At 38.9% G+C, this 17,893-nt stretch overlaps 1 protein-coding gene across 3 annotated transcripts in view; it reads left to right on the forward strand.

The window, feature by feature from the left end:
• The window catches only part of LOC146854144 (uncharacterized), a 198,969-nt gene that overhangs the window by 37,687 nt on the left and 143,389 nt on the right, over positions 1–17,893 (forward strand). For all 3 annotated transcript variants that reach the window (XM_085651917.1, XM_085651919.1, XM_085651918.1), the window contains exon 2: positions 1,522–1,631. In XM_085651917.1, the coding sequence (XP_085508043.1) occupies positions 1,538–1,631 (94 nt within the window). In that variant the 5' untranslated portion in view covers positions 1,522–1,537. The remainder of the gene's footprint in view (positions 1–1,521; positions 1,632–17,893) is intronic.

Consider the following 17,893-nt stretch of genomic DNA (forward strand, 5'->3'; position numbering starts at 1 on the left):
ATAACTGTTCATTTTTGATCAACCTTGAAAAAATTCATTCTTTAGGTATTCTTGCAAATGTAACCAAAAGCCTTTTAGTTTATTACATCGGTAGTCCTGATTCAAAAACATATATATATTTATGTGCTTTATTGAAACAGTTCTGAAGTTAATGGAGGTTCATAAATTACTGTTAATGTCTTCCTATCCATCAATTACTGTTAATGCCTTCACAAGAATAACACAGAACAATCAATTAATGCTTTGTATTATAGTGTTCTAGTGACTAAACGGTGAAGCATTAATAGCATAAAAGCGCAATAAGAATGTTGTTAATATCTTGCGCTTAATAGCAGAGTTTTACCATCTCAAAGAACTGCAAATTCCAGATGTCGCAATTACCCAATTTAATAATAATTTCTTTGCCTATTTTTATTGGTTTTGACCCGTAATTTACTTGAGAAAACGAGCGTTTGAAGATGTTGCATAAAGTTTACATCTTTAGCCATAAAGGATGTAACTGAAACATAAACGGGTGGAATATTTTCTTTTTAATTTCAATTACTTTATTGTTCCGATGTTTTTCCGTGAATCATCGATTTAGTTAAGTACTCATTCTTGACCTGGGTTCCTTCATTTCTGTGAATGGTGTTCTGTATAGGTCAATAGTTGCCTGTGGTCTGCTGGTTGGTTTGGTGTATTAATTGCTTCCTGATAGATGGTTGTTTTGGAATTTGCTATTTTTTTAAAAATGTATATTTATTTCTTTTTTTAGGTCTCGCCTGACCCAGCGCATGCGCTGATCTGGCGAGACTTTTTGAGAGGGCTCCAAAAAGTGTTACCAGGCCAGCCTAGAGCCACAGTGCATGTGCGCGCGCGCAGCGCTTGACCGCGATTACTTTCACTTTCGCAGCCGCTTTGATGTTTGATCACGATCACTTTAGCGGCCACACGGCCGCTTGGCATAGCCAATAGGTCTCGCTTTTGGGACCTTATAAGTATTTAGTTATGCAACTGTTGCATGGCTAAACACTTATAAGGTCCCAATGGCGAGACCTATTGGCTATGCCAATGCTTGTTTATTATAGGTTGTGGATGGTCTGGTTCAGTATCAGTCCATTGTTTAGGTTTAGTAGCTAGTAGGCAGAGCATTGATTGAACCAACTTATTTTGCAACAAATATAGATCATTCTCGTCTAGTAGTTTCACATGGATGTATGAATACGGATCATTAATTAATTTCTTACCAATGTATGGATGGTCTTGATCATTTCTTAAATAATCAGTAATTTGTTCTCATTGAATCAATGGCTGTTCTGGGTCAGCAGTTTCTTGTGGCTCCATGATTAATTTTGTGTACAGTTTTAGTGTTTTTCCATGATTGAGCGTTTACATTGCATTAATTGACCCAGAAAGGCACTCCTAGTTAATAAGTGGGCTTTCTCAAGACTTCTGGCCCATAAACCGTTTTTGTGTGTAGCTGTACATGGTTCTTTTTTTTGTCTACGTTAGTAATAACTTGTGACTTTTCTCTTCTTCAAGCCTAAGACTTCACATAATGTTTCTGAAGAAGACCTCTTATTTGAGGGCCTGTATTCTACATCAGACCAGCAGAACATTTGGCAAATCAAGAGGCAGAAAAGGTTTGCACGGTGAGTCACAACATAGCGGTGAAGAGTCTGTTACAGAGAAAACACACCCATTTGATTCGTCTTCAATGTGATTGGACATAAGTAAAAAGTGATAAAAGGTTATAAAAGCAGGCCCGCCTTTGGAGTGAGTTCTGACTTCATCTGCTTGTCAGGAGTGTAAGACCTATAGAGTCCCATATTTCTGACATCTGTGTCATACCGCCCAATGGAAGTGGCATAAGCTTAATTTATACAACAGAATATTACATATTGAAATCTAATTGGAAGAAAGTAAAACTGATTAAAGGTTATCTGTGCTCTGTATTGTCATAGACAGTATTGTACTGATGAGCAGATCTTGTCTGCTGTACTTAGCAGCACTCTTTCGCTCAGTAGTAAAGAGGATTACTATTGTACAGGGCAGGTGAGTCGTAGGTGTAAGTGCCACAAATCATTGTCTACTGAGCACAGCCTCAAAAATAGTTTTAAAATACATTCCATAAATACAATTTTGTTTCAAAGATCAGCTTATAAGTTTCTGAAAATACAGATATTTCTCTATGGAGGTATATCATCATTTTATTTCTGCATAAATAAGCTCATTTTTCTCGACTAGATGTCCTTTTTATGAAAAAACATGTATTTTTGTTGCTCTGTGATAGCTGATTTTTTTACAAATTAAAGTCATGTTTGGTTCCCAAACAACATTTCATTGCTACTTCCTCTCCGAAACGTTAACTTTTATAATGGTATTGGAAATAAGAATCAGAACTCGAGTTATGTCACAGGGGTGGGGTTTGGTTCAGTTCATTATTTCAGATAGTTTGTATTCTACACTGCCCACTCAAATTTGGTTGCAATTAACAGCCTAAGAGGTGTGTAAAAACAGTAAGTTTTGAATAAAAGTTGTTGCTGAGGAAAGAGCTAATGACTTCCTAAGTGTTTGTGCAAAGGGGCCGTTTAGAGTGAGACCTGGAGAGACTAGTAATCTGGCTAAGAGATTGCATCTGAAAGGCAAAGAGAATAATTTTGACCCCCTAGAGAGATAGAGGCCAAGAGAGAAAAATATAGTGCAACATCTGTTAATCCACATTGTCTTTTTGATGGCTAACAGATTCCTGTCAGGCCTAAAACATATGAAGACCGTAAGTTGATAGTTATCCCATCACCCATTAGCTGCCTGTACACCAAAAATGAATTCTCTTAAGTTTGTGAGGCTGAGCTATGGGCACTGTGTAAAGCTAAATCAATTTGTTTTCCACCGCTCTTTCCCACAAATAAACCTCCTTTAGATTCACAACGCACCATACATAGTCCACCCTTTCTTCCGTACTCCATTCTTAACCTTAGATGCAGATTTGAAAAAATAAGTTTCTCTTCAGCATTAATCTGTTCTCCGATTCTCTTTTCATCCTTCCAATCTCTCATAATCTTCACTCTCCTCTCATTATATTTTTAAACCAATTCATGCTCTTCTTTACTCAAGCTGCACACACACTCCTTTTTTAGTCGGTTTAGTCTTAGGGGTAGTTTGTGCAAATGTACTCAGATATTTACTATAGGTTACCCCGTTCCCAGAATCTTCGGAAGCATAACAAAAATATTACAGGACAAGTTATAGTAGTTAGGTTGGTGTAGATATGTTGCTCTTTCCCCTACAGAAGAAGGAAGAAAAGCACACACCACACATATCTTAACCCCATATCAACTAATTCACCTGACATTTGTGTATGAATATTACCATTAAATCCAGTAACTAATCTTTCCCTATATGTCAGTGTGTTAGGCTCAATTTTATTAAGTACCATAGTTCAGTTTCTGTGGACACATATCCTACCAAAAAAGCAAGGCACTATAGTAGCCAAACTAGAGCCATTAGTATTACTATTAGTAAATTCATGCTAACACATCCGCAGTATGCCATTTCTATTGAGATCAAAAAGAAAAATGAAATGTACTGGGAACTCCAAAAATCAGTCTTCAAGAAAACATTTTTTTCACAGCAATAAAAAATCTTTTATTCTTTTTTACTGTTAAAAAAAATTTATAATCAAAAATCAATCTTTAAAATCCACTTTTATTTCTCATTTACTCAGTTCATAATCTCAAGATTATATTTCTTCATCCAGATTCATGGCCAAGTTCAACATTTGTAATTTCAAAAATTATTCCTACACTGTCAGGATTTGTAAAAAGTCAAGGGGTCTCATCTTTTATATCTTTTTCAAAGAGGAATTGGAATGATTTGACAGTAAATCTCTGTATTGGACTCTTCTTCCTCTGACATGGATGCCAGATATGCCCACTGAGGAAAGGCGTGCTTTCTATTTGGGATTCAATTTCTTACTAGTATTGTTGCAACAAGAGATTGACTCTTGCTATTCTGTGACTCTGAGTCTAATCATCCATTCTTACTGTTGTATCTTGCAAGTTCTCTTCACTGCCTTAGGTAATTTGACTATTGCATCTTTACTTGTAACTTGTTCCTCAACTTTATCACGTGCTACATCCACACACCTTGCTGTTTCTCTGATCAGGTTTCTCGGTTCATCCCCATTATAGCACATTAGTCTTTTTAAATCAACTGTTCCATGTACAGGTTCTCCAAATTCAATGTTTAAAAGTCCAATATTAATCTCCCTCAAACTATCAATGAATTCTCAGGTGAGGCCCTTGCAATTGTACTTGTACCTAGCTCTGCAAGGGCTGTCAATCCCTGTTCCTGTATACTTATGTCTTTTCCTGCTGCACCCATATCAGGTGCTGCAGAGATACGTACCTGTCTCTGTACACCATCAGTGTATGAAGGAGGTCTGGAATTCAAAAGGTAATTTCAAAAGTTATTCTCCTCATCCAAACCCTTTTCTTGGTTCTCCTCCTCTCCGTCACCCTTATCAGTTTTCTGTGTGTCTGTTTCATTAACTACTGGAGCAAAAACTCTCCCTCTCTCCACCATACCGTCCAGCATATCTCCTGATTATCATGCTTGTTTTCTAGCCACTGTCTAAACGAACCCTTAACCTGGATCTCATTCTCTTACTCTTTCTCTATAGCCATCAAATCCCATTTATTCAATTCCTCAAACTGTGTAGGTCTATGTACTGGCTTCTCATTCATTGTCTGTCTCAGGAAATCAAACTTTCTAATAATAAAGGTACACTTTAAAAGACACTGCAAGTCCTTGTCACCAGAAGTGCATTCATGCTAATCATGAATCCAGGTACACGTATAAAGCTCAACATTTCATATGTAGAAGAGCCCTCTGGAGAAATCTTCTGTTCCTCCATAGCAGGTACGCTAGGAGCTGTAGGCTTTTTTAACACAGCACTACTTATTCTCACTCAAAATAATCAAAAAAATGCTCAAACAAGCAAGCTAACAACAACCAGTCTTAGCATGGCAAAACGAAGGGCCAACCAATCTCAGTACTACTTTCACAGCAACCACAGCGTGACTCTGTGGTGACGTTTAACCAATTCCAGCACAACTCCTCAAGTCAGTCAGCCAATCTTAGCACAGCTTTTACCTTGAATGGGAAAACCACAGTAAGCTTTGGCAGAGAAAAGGCTGCACAACTCATAACATCTTCTATGCTAACCTAGACAGGAGAACATCACCAGGTTAACCAAAAAGAAATCTCACATGCAATTGAAATAAGACCAGCACCTCCACAGCACTTGTCATACATAATTCACAGTAAAGAAGACACCCTTGTCCAGCTGCAATCCACCTCTAGCTAGTATACTTTCTCCTGTGAACCAAAGAATAAATAACTAACAAAAGTATGGAATCTGCACCCATCAATTGTATAAATATTTAAAGTCCGTTAGACACTGAATATTTGCGACAATCAGAAGAATATGCCAAGGCGTGTTCTCATTTCCTTAATTTCTTTATTGTGATCACTGAACATATGAAGCTGATAAAAATCCAATATTCACAATTCTTTTAGCCAACACGTTTCGTCCCAATAGGGACTTCTTCAGGGCTCCAAGTTATAGACACGCTATATGTTCGTTTTCTGGTAAAGGTCAACCATAAAATCCTAAGACACATATGTGTAGAGTTTACACACTTTCGAAACGGATGCAGAGACAACCGATGTTGGCTACCGTGCCGTCTAAATGATGACTCCGAAGATACTCTACACATATGTGTCTTAGGATTTTATTGTTGACCTTTACCAGAAAACGAACATATAGCGTGTCTATAACTTAAATATTTATACAATTGATGGGTGCAGATTCCATATTTTTGTTAAATGTTTCTTTGGGATCTTCCCAAATAGGGAGTGAAGAGGGGTGCACTTCCCGGTTCTCCTGCACCATCACTACTTTGCCAAATTATTTTGTGTTGACAGTTGAGGATTTAATAAAGAATAAATAACACCAACTCAAATTAGACATGCAAACCCTGAAAAGGAAAAAGAATGCCACACCTCACAAACACACTCCCTTTTATACAGACAAGTTCAACAATAATATGTCCAGTCTGGATTTCAACAAGTCCGATTACCAAATCAACCAATAATAAACCACAACTTCTTCTCAACGCATATCACAAATAAGACAAATGCATCATAATCGTAGTGATCGATCCACGAATTGAACCCAGAACCAACATTACTTATCCAAAGACCTCTCATGCAGCATAACAATCCATTACTCAACACAAATCACAATCTCAACTATTTATTTCACAATAAGTCAATAGCACACCGGAACATTCTCAATCTCAAGAATTGTTCTGCCCTATTTATACTTCCAATCTTCATTGTTCAGGAACATCAGGAGCTCAGCATTTAATACACTAAGAACATCCACAGTAGTAAATCCACTGAAACAATGCTATGGACAGCGCAAAAAAGGAACCTCTAAAACAGATTGGAGATGCTCTCATTTCGCAACCATCCTCTGCTATCAAAACTTTTTGTGTGGGGAACCCTTAAATTCTTACTCCCCAAAAGATATCACAATAGCATACACACAGATGGATGGGTTGGGGAACGGAGTTAAAACTCCATTTCATGAGGCAGTGTGTCCCGAGTTAAGGCCCAACACTACATATTAAAATATAGTAAATTAAGTAACGGAAGATTCAATAAGTGAGTTCTAGGGCAGAAATAAAGCATTTGAGTTTTTGTAATAAATATTTTTTTAAAGTGTACAATACAGAAATTGTAAACTGCAGATGCAGAAATCATTTCAATAAAGGCTCTCGGTGATAGGGCAATACAGAATAGTAATCAAAATCTAAAAAATTATTACGTCCCCAACGAGCAGCAAAATCAGTAGGAAATCGGACAGCATCCCTAGTAGCATCAGAAAGTCCTAAGGAAAGTTCTGGCTGCCCCCAAAATTGAGGGCTTATATAGAGACTCTTTGCATAAAACAACTAAAACTGGTAATTCATCATGGTAGGATCAAAAGGGGTATAATTTCAGCAAATTGGAGCATAGTTTTATTAAACATCATATTGCCTTGCCACCAAAGCACTATCCCACTATGTGAATATTGATTTGACCCTTCTGTACTAATTTCATCCGGAGATGGCAGGACAAACTGATTACAAAACAGCAGTAAACAATTGTGAATTAATACAGTACAGAAGGCTATCAGAAGGGACCTTGACAAAATTGCAATTTTTCTGAGCCCATTTTGGAAAGTTTTCTTCGGGTACTGTAAGAACAAATTAAATATTAATAAACAAACATGACTTCGCTTTACTGTGTGCTGCGGAAATAATTAACAGTGAATGTGCGTGGTGAAACATCCATTTTGAACAAGATGACGTTGAGGCCTAACTGGGCCTACTTAGCATAAGTCACAAAAAGGCACTTAAACATGCCATAAAGATTTTGTTCCAAAGGCAAGAACATCAAAGAAGTGTACACATATAACATTTAGTGTAGAACTGCATTATGTACAATGTTAATAATGCACAGTTTTATAAATGCACAAAAACTGTCACAGTACATGGGAGATGATAGTGAAATGGTGTTGTGAATGCCCAGACTAATCACCTGCAAACTTCATTACACCATCACCAACTCTTCCTCATCACATATCTTAATTAGGGTTTAGCTGTAGCAGCAAGCAGATAAACTTGAAAAGCATAATTTCCACTCCACTGTGGAGCCCACCAAGAAGAGGAACCTTTGACTAACACTCATGGATAAGGCAAACCATTTAAACAGAAAATAAACAGGTACCTGGGAGGATGAGAAGGCTTTAGGACCGTGATGAGGAAGAGTGTAATGATTACCATCGGTAACTGCTCCACACAATATCTCTATGTCCCCAAAAGAAGCTGCAGACACATCCACTATAAAATGTAATGCAAACATATGAGGAGATGCCGAGGTAGAGTCATGACAGATGTTGACCATAGCAACACCATTGCATTCAGCCCAATAGGCCACCATTCCTCTGATAGAACAATTCTTAACAGAAAAGGGCAGTAAACCTCCCTAAGCAGAATAGCAGAACTGATCCAACCTCTAACAATGGTGACATATGGCCATTACCCAAACGGAGAAATACAAATACACCCTGTCTGCTCTCCCCACATCTACATAATGGAATGAATCTTTAGTGAGGTCAGTAAGGTTCTAAACATCTTCACGAATTTTGGGAAGTATTCAGGATATGCGATTAACTGAAGCAAGTTGGTATTGCTCGTCCTCCATGATCCGGTCCCTCGTATCCCAGGTAATTGTATGATTGAAGTGGCGAAGGATGGCTTTCGCTATCTGGGAATTTATATGACATCTGACCCGACCCTTTTCCACAATCAAAATGTAGCCCCCCCCCATTGGCTTGGCTGCGAGCAGACGTGAAACACTGGAGGTCTTTACCTCTCTCCTTGGTGGGCGTGCTGCCCTGTATTAAAAATGCTGGCGCTTCTGCGGTTCCTATACACTCTTCAGAATTGCCCACACCGCGTCCCAGATAGATATTTCACAGCGGTGGAAAGCGAAGTCCGAACGTTGTTGTGGGATGGAACGGCTCCCCGTGTTGCAACTAAGAAGCTAACAAAAGGATGGTACGATGGAGGCAAAGCCCTCCCAGACCTAAAAATGTATTATTGGGCCTCGCAATTAGTGGTGGTCAACCATTGATTGTACCGCCCTCCAGACGATCCCGCATATCTGTTGGATAAATACAAAACCGGACTTGCTGGGTACTTAGGAGCATTGTATTCTAAACCTAGGAAAACAGATATTTTGGGCCAACCACACCATAGAGCTCTGGCATCAGGCAAATTCACGCCTGGAATGGGCTAAAACCCTTACAAAAGCAACGCCGTTGTGGTATGGCCAGGAGTTAGGTCTAGTATGTCACCAACCAGGCTTCGACTGATGGGATACGATCGGAATCTCAGTAGTTGGAGATCTGATCAAAAAAGGGTCTATCCTGAGCTTCGAGGAACTTCGGGGCCTCTATCAAATGGCCCAGGGAGAATTCTCTTGGTACTTACAAATCAGACACGCCCTTGTTACAGCTTTTCCACAACCCAATGATATACCCGAGTCATCGCCGCTAGAAGATAGATTGCTAGGTGGGTCGCTACACTCGAAAGCTGTATTGTTCACCTATAAAAAAATATGTAATAATCTACCTGATACCTTTCAGATACTCACAGAAATGGCAAAGAGGCCTGGGCCCTATTGATGAAGACTGACAATTGGCCTTAATGTCCCCAAAAGAGGCGGCAATCACCCTCCGCTTCCGATTGATACAACTCCGGATTTTGCATAGGTCATACTTGACAGGGGTCACTCTGGCCAAAATGGGCGTCAGATCAGATGATCGTTGCCTAAAAGGGTGTAGACAAGCGGCTAATTTTACCATATGATCTGGGAGTGCCCTGAGACACAGCACCTATGGGAGGGGGCTCCAAATCACATCCAGGCAGCTCTTGGAAAGGAACTAGCTCTCACACCACAACTAGGCATACTTAATATATGGGCGGCTACAGAACTCACAGAAATTGAGCAGCAAATGGCTACACTAGGATTTACGCTAGTTAAACATGGAATAGCACGTAAATGGGGGGCGCCACACTTCACATCTAGGCAGATATGGGCGACAGAATTAGACAGGTCCATGATAGCGGAGAAGGAAGTTTTTACGGCACGTGGCTGTCCAAAGAAGTAGGATAAGAAATGGAGCAAATGGAATGCATATCGAGGAAATCTGTGTATATCCCCATCTGTGGAGCTGGAAATGCGAAGGGGTGGTGACAGAAATGTAACAATATGTAATGATGATATTCTGCTCCCAGATACTGTATGATATAACGGATATATGGATGTTGGCAATGAACGGTACTATATGTGTAACTGTAATGATAATTAATAAAAAAGATGTTTACAAAAAAAAAAAAAATAGTGCAGCACAAAATCATGCATTCTTTGATCCCTTGTCATTTGCTTTGTTAAAGTGAGTTTAGGCCTACAACAAAATAGAGAGTAAAGATGTGTTCCCCTACATCCAAAACTTGAACTGTAGGGTACACAATTTTGATGATGCGTTCCCTCTTTGACTCTGCTGAACACCACCTTCATTGCTTGGCAGATGTAGAGTGTTAGGCCAATCAAACTGTGTACATTATTATGTCACAGCTCACTGAGTGAATGCAACTCAACTGGTTCTGTAAGAGTGAAATTTGATTTTCAGCAGTATTACCTGGCAAAGGTGACATGACGTAGCTCCTTTGTTCTTGAGGATATATATATATATATATATATATATATATATATATATATATATATATACCTACTGGCGGTCGCCAGTAGGTAGTTCTAGTTAGGACCGTGTTTCCATAGGAAATCTCAAAATTCTATTTTGAATAACTTTGGCGCCGGTTGACGAATCCTCGCGAAATTTTCAAAACGAATGGGGCGCTCCGCTCAGCTCATACCCTGAAAGTTTCGGGGTGATTCGTCAAGCGGGGGCCGAGAAAAAAGGGGGTTCCCAAAACGCGTTTTCCCCATGCATTTTTCCATAGGGACTTTAGTCGCAGCTACAGCCCGAACGGCTGAACAGAATTATGTGAAATTTGGCAGAGAGGTAGCCATAAGGTCCATGAAGTGCCTTTTGCAGGTTTGGTGTAAATCTGTTCAGTATTTCCTGAGAAATTAGCATTTAAATCAATATATATATCTGTACGCGCGCAGCGTGCGCGCACTGAGCAAGTCCTGTGCGCGCACCCTGCCGTGCGCGAGCGCACTTCTGATTGGTTGTTAGATGTCAGTAAACATTCGAATCGGTGGAAATCAGAAAGCGGCGGCCGCCATTTTGTCTCTCGCATAAAGAGGGGGTGATAAACAAAGGGGGAGAACGTGAAAAGGGGGCAGAGTGGGGAGATATTGACCCACTAGGCTTTGTAAGGGGGTCACAGTAGGACCTTGTAGGGCAAAAAAAAAGATTTATATTTTGAAAAAAAATATCGCCGAGTGCGCGCACCCAGCGCGCACCCGAAAATTTTTTTAAAACAAAAAAATAATAAAAATTTGCAATTAAGTGAAAAGATATAAGGTGGCTCTAAAAAGAGCCCTTGTGTTTATTGTGTGTTTTTTGGTACCTACAAGTAAGTACCGATGCACAGTCTAAAGTTCAAGAGGAAGACTCTGTTGCCTTCATCAGTGAAGTGTACACCATCTCCTCTATAAATGTCTTGCATGTTGTAACGCAAGTTGTTGTGGTATATAGAACCCATACCATAGTCTCTGAGGAAAGCAGAAATAGATTTGTTGACGTGCTTCCTTGCTTTGTCAATCTGCGGACAAAATTGGTTGGACCAGTTCCACTTTTGCCTTTGGCATATGTTAGAATATACAAAGGCAGTTTGTGGAAAAAGCGACATCAATTGCACAAAGGTGTCCTTAATAAGCATTTCCAGACCTACCCCAGTTACAGTGCCTAGGTCATTTCCACCACAGTGCACAATAATAAGGTTAGGCTGTGGGAGATGTAGAAAGGTTTTCACCAAAGGCATTAATTGGTGCCACTTTAACCCTCTCTGACCAATCCATTTAATGTCTACATTTGGCAAAGCAAGGTCTCTCACCATACCTCTTTTTTCTGCAAATTTTTCACTCCAGAAGACATAGCTGTGACCTACAATCCACACTGTGAACATCTTCCAAGGAGATCTGGATGCACTCAGGAGGTGTCTTTCAGTAGAAAGGCAATATGAAATGAAAGACAGTTGAAAAATGGAGGCACACATAGATTTTTTTTATAAAAAGAACTCATTGGCTGTTTCAAACCATTCTACACTAAAAACTAGGCTGTATGTTTACATTTTAAAAAGCATGTTTTGTATTGGTTCAGAAAAATGTGTAACCAAAGAACATTACTATGGATTTGCTGTTAGGTTTGAAAAGTCAAGCACTCTTGCTCTTTGGATATGAAACCTTGTCTGCTGAACTTCTGACCTCTCTCCTCACAGCAGTGTTCCATGACCTGTTGCTATGGTAGCAGGCAGGAGACAAGTTGGGGGAAGGGTACATTTGGAAAGGGGTTGAAGTTTTCAACCAATAGAAATGTGTGATTTCATTTGAAAAAAAGTGGGAAGCACTGAGATTTGAAATTAACATGTATATGTGTGAAAAAAGAGAGGGAAACATTGCCATTTACTGGTTCTGGAGAGAGGAGAGAGGTGTGGAGCTCTGATATTCTGACTCTGATAGTCTGCTGTTTGAGTGGCACATTTCTTTATCAACTAACTATTTTAAAAGGTGAGTTATGAGTTTGAGAGGGGATGTATGTGGTGATTTTTGAGATAAAAATTAGAATTGTGAATCTTCTTCAAAAGTTATGTTTTACATTTTGAGGTTTGCGAGATATTTAACTGTTTTGAACTTGTAAGATATTATGGAGTATGTTTTCACAATAAGTTTGTGTGTACAGGTAAGAATGAGGAATACTGTTTTGTGCCTACCATCAAACCATGAGTCTGTGTGCAGAGAAGAATTGTTGACAGAGATTTAATTTGCGTTGCTGTTGAAAAGTAAGACTTGCAGTTGAAAGGAAAGGACCGCTTGTTTTTAATTGTGATGGTTAGGATTTAGCAGAAATCACTTTGAAAGAAAAGAGAGGAAAATGGCAGCACATTTGAAATTAGCATTAGTTCTGTAAGAATTGGTGACCCAGGTAAGGGGCAGCCTGTGTTTTGTGCCTACCAACACAGCATGAGTCTGTGTGCATATAGGAATTGTTGTCTGAGATTTAATTTGTGAAGTTGTTGTTCTGTAAGGATTGCAGACCCAGGAAAGGGAGAGCCTGTGTTTTGTGCCTACCAACACAGCATGAGTCTGTGTGAATATAGGAATTGTGGCCAGAGATGTATTTTGTGTTGCAGTTGTTTTGTAAAACATGCACTTGCAGGAAAGGGACAGCTTGTTTTCTTCAAATGTGGTGGTTAGCAGTCAGCAGAAATCACTTAATCGCAAATGAGAGGCAAAAGCTAAAACATTTGAAACCAACAGGGTAGATTTCCCTTTCAAAATAGCAAAGGCACAGGTAGTTGCCATATGTTCAAAACTGAAAATAACCCTTAGCACACATGCACTGTTACATACATCCCAGCAGTCTTCATGCAGTTTTGGAAGTCTCTTTGCTCATCTGTCTTGCACCAGACAATACACAGTCTCCAGAAACACACTCTTGGCACACACGCAGCAGCTTCTCCCACACTCCCATGTGTAGTACTCAGGTCTGTGTGGTGTTTCAGATAGCACTGTGTAACGCAAACACATTCAACGTCATCAAGGCACATTTCCTTTGCTCTAGTGTAGTCACTCACCCAGATTGCACATGGTCATGGTTTGATGTAGCTGTTAGGACATGTGGTCTTTTCTGCCTCTGTGATCTAGAAGGAAAATGTGTCAGGCTGTAACAGTAATTATCACTTGCTCTACCATAGTAGTAAATGTGCTTTGAAATTGCAAATCAAATTCTGTTTTCTGCTTAGAAGCACACTATGAGGCTGTGTGCATATAGGAATTGTGGCCAGAGATGTAATTTGTGTTGCAGTTGTTCTGTAAAACATGCACTTGCAGGAAAGGGACAGCTTGTTTTCTTCAAATGTGGTGGTTAGCACTCAGCAGAAATCACTTAATCGCAAATGAGAGGCAAAAGCTAAAACATTTGAAACCAACAGGGTAGATTTCTCTTTCTAAATAGCAAAGGCACAGGTAGTTGCCATATGTACAAAACTGAAACTAACCTTTCGCACACATGCACTGTTACATACATCCCAGCAGTCTTCATGCAGTTTTGAAGTCTCTTTGCTCATCTGTCTTGCACCAGACAATACACAGTCTCCAGAAACACACTCTTGGCACACACGCAGCACCTTCTCCAACACTCTCATGTGTAGTACTCAGCTCTGTGTGATGTTTCAGATAGCACTGTGTAATGCAAACACATTCAACGTCACCAAGGCCTCATTTTCATTGATCTAGTCTAATCACTCACCCTGTAACACATGGTCATGGTCTCAAGGAGCTGTTAGGACATGTGCTGTTTTCTGCCTCTGTAAATGATAAGGAAAATGTGTCCGGCTGTAACAGTAATTTGGTACTATTCAGGAACACTGTTTTGTTCCAAAAAACATAGCATGAGTCTGTGTGCACACAGGAATTGTGGGCAGAGATTTAATTTATGAAGTTGTTGTTCAGTAAGAATTGCAGTCCGAGGAAAGGGGCAGCCTGTGTTATGTTCCTAAAATGATGGCATGAGTCTGTGTGCGCACAGGAATTGTGGGCAGAGATTAAATTTGTGAAGTTGTTGTTCAGTAAGAATTGCAGTCCGAGGAAAGGGGCAGCCTGTTGTCTTTACACAAATTATCCCTTAGCACACATGCACTGTTACATACATCCCTGCAGTCTTCATGCAGTTCTGGAAGTCTCCTTGCTCATCTCTCTTGCACCAGAGAATACACAGTCTCAAGAAACACACTCTTGACACACACGCAGCAGCTTCTCCAGCACTCCCATGTGTAGTACTCAGTTCTGTGTGATGTTTCAGATAGCAGTGTGTAACGCAAACACATAAAAACATCATCAAGGCCTCATTTTCTATGCTCTAGTCTAATCACTCACCCAGGTTGCAGATGCTCATGGTATGAAGTAGCTGATAGGACACGTGCTCTTTTCTGCCTCTGTGATCTACAAGGAAAATGTGTCAGGCTGTAACAGTAATTATCACTTGCTCTACCACAGTAGTAAATGTGCTTTGAATTTGCAAATCAAATACTGTTTTCTGCTTAGAAGCACACCATGAGGCTGTGTGCGCTCAGGAATTGTGGCCAGAGATATCATTTGTGTTGCAGTTGTTCTGTAAAACATGCACTTGCAGGAAAGGGGCAGCTTGTTTTTTTTCAACTGTGGTGGTTAGCACTCTGCACAAATTAGTAAATCACAAATGAGAGGCAAATGGTAAAACATTTGAAATTAATGAAAAGCTTAAAAAATATTTTAATGAATTATAATTACAAAAAAATTATTTTTTAAGTTTCTTGCAGGTATTGCTGAGCAACAGTGAAAAAATAAAAAAAATGCCTTTAAGGACAAGAAAGAGGAAAGAAAAGCAACAACAAGTATATCTGGACAAAACTGGGAAAAAAAATAGGAGGAGAAGCTGGTGATGGCAAAAAAAAAGTCTACTGGTAAGCAGAGTAGAGATTTCTTAAAAAAGATCTTCAAAAAACAAAAAAATGGCAAAAATAAATGTAAAACAAACAGTGTTTTATGTACAAAGCAACAACAGAGTCAACAGCAAAAAACAAAAGCTAATGTACAATCAGAAGTATGTAAAACTGATTTAACATGAAAATTAGATTTTAAAAACATTCGTCGAAAAATGTTTCAGAGAAGAGTGATGTTAAATTTGCTAAAGGATGTGAAAAAATATAAGAAAAAATCAAAATTTATTAAGAATTTTTTTTATAGAAAATATTGTAAGTAAGGCTTTGGAAATAAAAAGAGAACTTTTTATTCTAACTTTGAATAGGATGCGTAGATTAGATAAATTAGTCAATGCAATGAAGTCACAAAGCAAAAGAAAAAGAGAAGTGAAAAAAAGTAACTTTTGTAAAGTGTTCTTGGGAGAATGGAAACACAGTTCAAGTACTGAACCATTTTTTAATGAAGAGAGTTATCTTCAAAGTAATAGTTTGTTGCATGCAGTTGACACCAATGGTAGAGCATATGAAGTTAAGGATGGTTGTGTGATGGAAAAAGAGAAAATGGTCCCAAGAAATGAGGAAGAAGTAATGGCTGCTGAGGCTATGGGGAGACGTCCCTAAGCCCCAGTGTACACTTGGAACTGTAGTAGTATTTGTACTGTGCGTCAGGAATCTATTGATAAATTACGTGACTTTCTAAGAGAATATAGTAAAAAGAGTGTAAAACAGAAGATGAAGGTGCTTCAAACACTAGATCCATGCAGAGTGAGAGAGAATACTGGTTTGCAAGGACATTCTCTGGCTTGTCTATCCAGAAAAGTGTGTAAAAGTGTTTTTCATCATTTTAGGATGCTGGCTGTTCATCATACTGAAATGAGAAAGTTTGTGAGAACATTGTATTTTGCTAAAAGTCCAGCAGTAAAGTTGAATGAGTTGAATAATGCTCTGTTCCGTGGATCTGTATCAGATGTAGTGAAGGTTACTGTCGAGATTCAGTTTTGTTACTTTGGTCCAGAACAAGAAAGTGCAGAAAAGGACACAGTTAATGAGGAAAATGAGGAACAGAATGTAGAACTCATTATTACTAAAAATTTTGATGAAGAAATGACAAAATTTACTATCATCTCTAATGAAAGACCAAATATTACTTGTATTTGTTGCCGCAGAAGCCATTATAAAATTCAAACAAGGAATGTCTTGGAGAAGTAGTGGATTTCTTTTGGAGAAAAGAGTACCAGGCAAGAGGTGCTCCTCATATTCATATGCTGTTGTGGATCAAGGATGCCCCAAAATTTGGAACAGATGCTGATGAAGCAGTGTTATCTTTCATTGAAGAATATGCAACATGTGCTATACCTAATAGCACAGAAGAGAAAAAGTTAAAAGAACAAGTTTTACGTTTCCAAAGTCATCGGTGTGGAAAATACTGTCGACGGAAGTACAAGACCAAAGATAAATTCTACACAAAGTGTCGATTTGGATTTCCTACACCTGTTCTTTCAAAAGGAAGAGTAAACAGTTTTATGTCAGCTGTGCGACATACTATAACCAGAAAATCTCCCAAAAATACATACAACCTAAGAAGAAAAGAAGAGTCAAAATTTATAAATGACTTCAACCCAGTCATTTTATCCATGTGGAATGCTAACATGGATATTCAGTATGTGGCAGACAATTCTATTGCTGTTGCTCAGTATGTCACATCTTACATCACTAAATCTGAGAAAACAGAATTGAAGGAAATGTGGGAAGAGATTTCTCACGAGAAGACTGTCAGTAAGAAGCTGTACAGTTTCAGTTTAAAGATGTTATCGCATCGAGAAATTGGATCCTACGAATGCTCAGATAGGTTATCATCTGCAAGTCTTTACTCGAAATCCAGAAGAATAATTTGGGTAAGCTTAGGCCTTGCAGGAATGAGAAATCGGGTACTGAAATCTGTTGGAGAAATTGAATATTTGGCCGAGAATGACCCAGAAAGTACAGATATTTTGAAAACAAACATGTTGGACACATATTACCCAAAAAGAAGTCATCATCTTGAGAACATGTGTCTCTATGAAGTGCTGCAGAACTACATTTTTTCATGGAAAGCCACAGAAGACATCAACAATGGAAAATATAAAGTCATTGGTGAGGAAGGATGTTTGGTGAAGCAAACAAAAGGAAGTTTGATAAATCACAGGAAGGTGAGTTGCGACACTACTGACAAAAAGGAATTTTACTACTTGGCACTTTTGCAGCTGTTTAAACCATGGCGTTCAGAGGACGAACTACTTGGAGAATTCCAGAGTTATGAAGATTCCTTCAATGCTAGCAAAGACAGCATTGAATGCAGTACTTTCACAACTTATGTCCAAATGTTAAATGAAGAAAATGAACAGGAAGCAAAAATTGCAGCTGAAGTAGCTAGAGACAGTTCTCAAGACAGCCAAAGTTCAGGAACACTTAGTCAAGATCCACTAGGACAACCAATCATAGAAAATGAAGCTGCAGTAGCCATGACTGAAGTGGAAATGGCTATGAATCAAGCACAGGAAGATTCAATCGACTTACTAAATCTGGAACAACAACTGAATGAAGAA

Source organism: Triturus cristatus, chromosome 4_1, assembly GCF_964204655.1.
Source record: "Triturus cristatus chromosome 4_1, aTriCri1.1, whole genome shotgun sequence".
In the NCBI taxonomy this organism is placed as follows: Eukaryota; Metazoa; Chordata; class Amphibia; order Caudata; family Salamandridae; genus Triturus; species Triturus cristatus.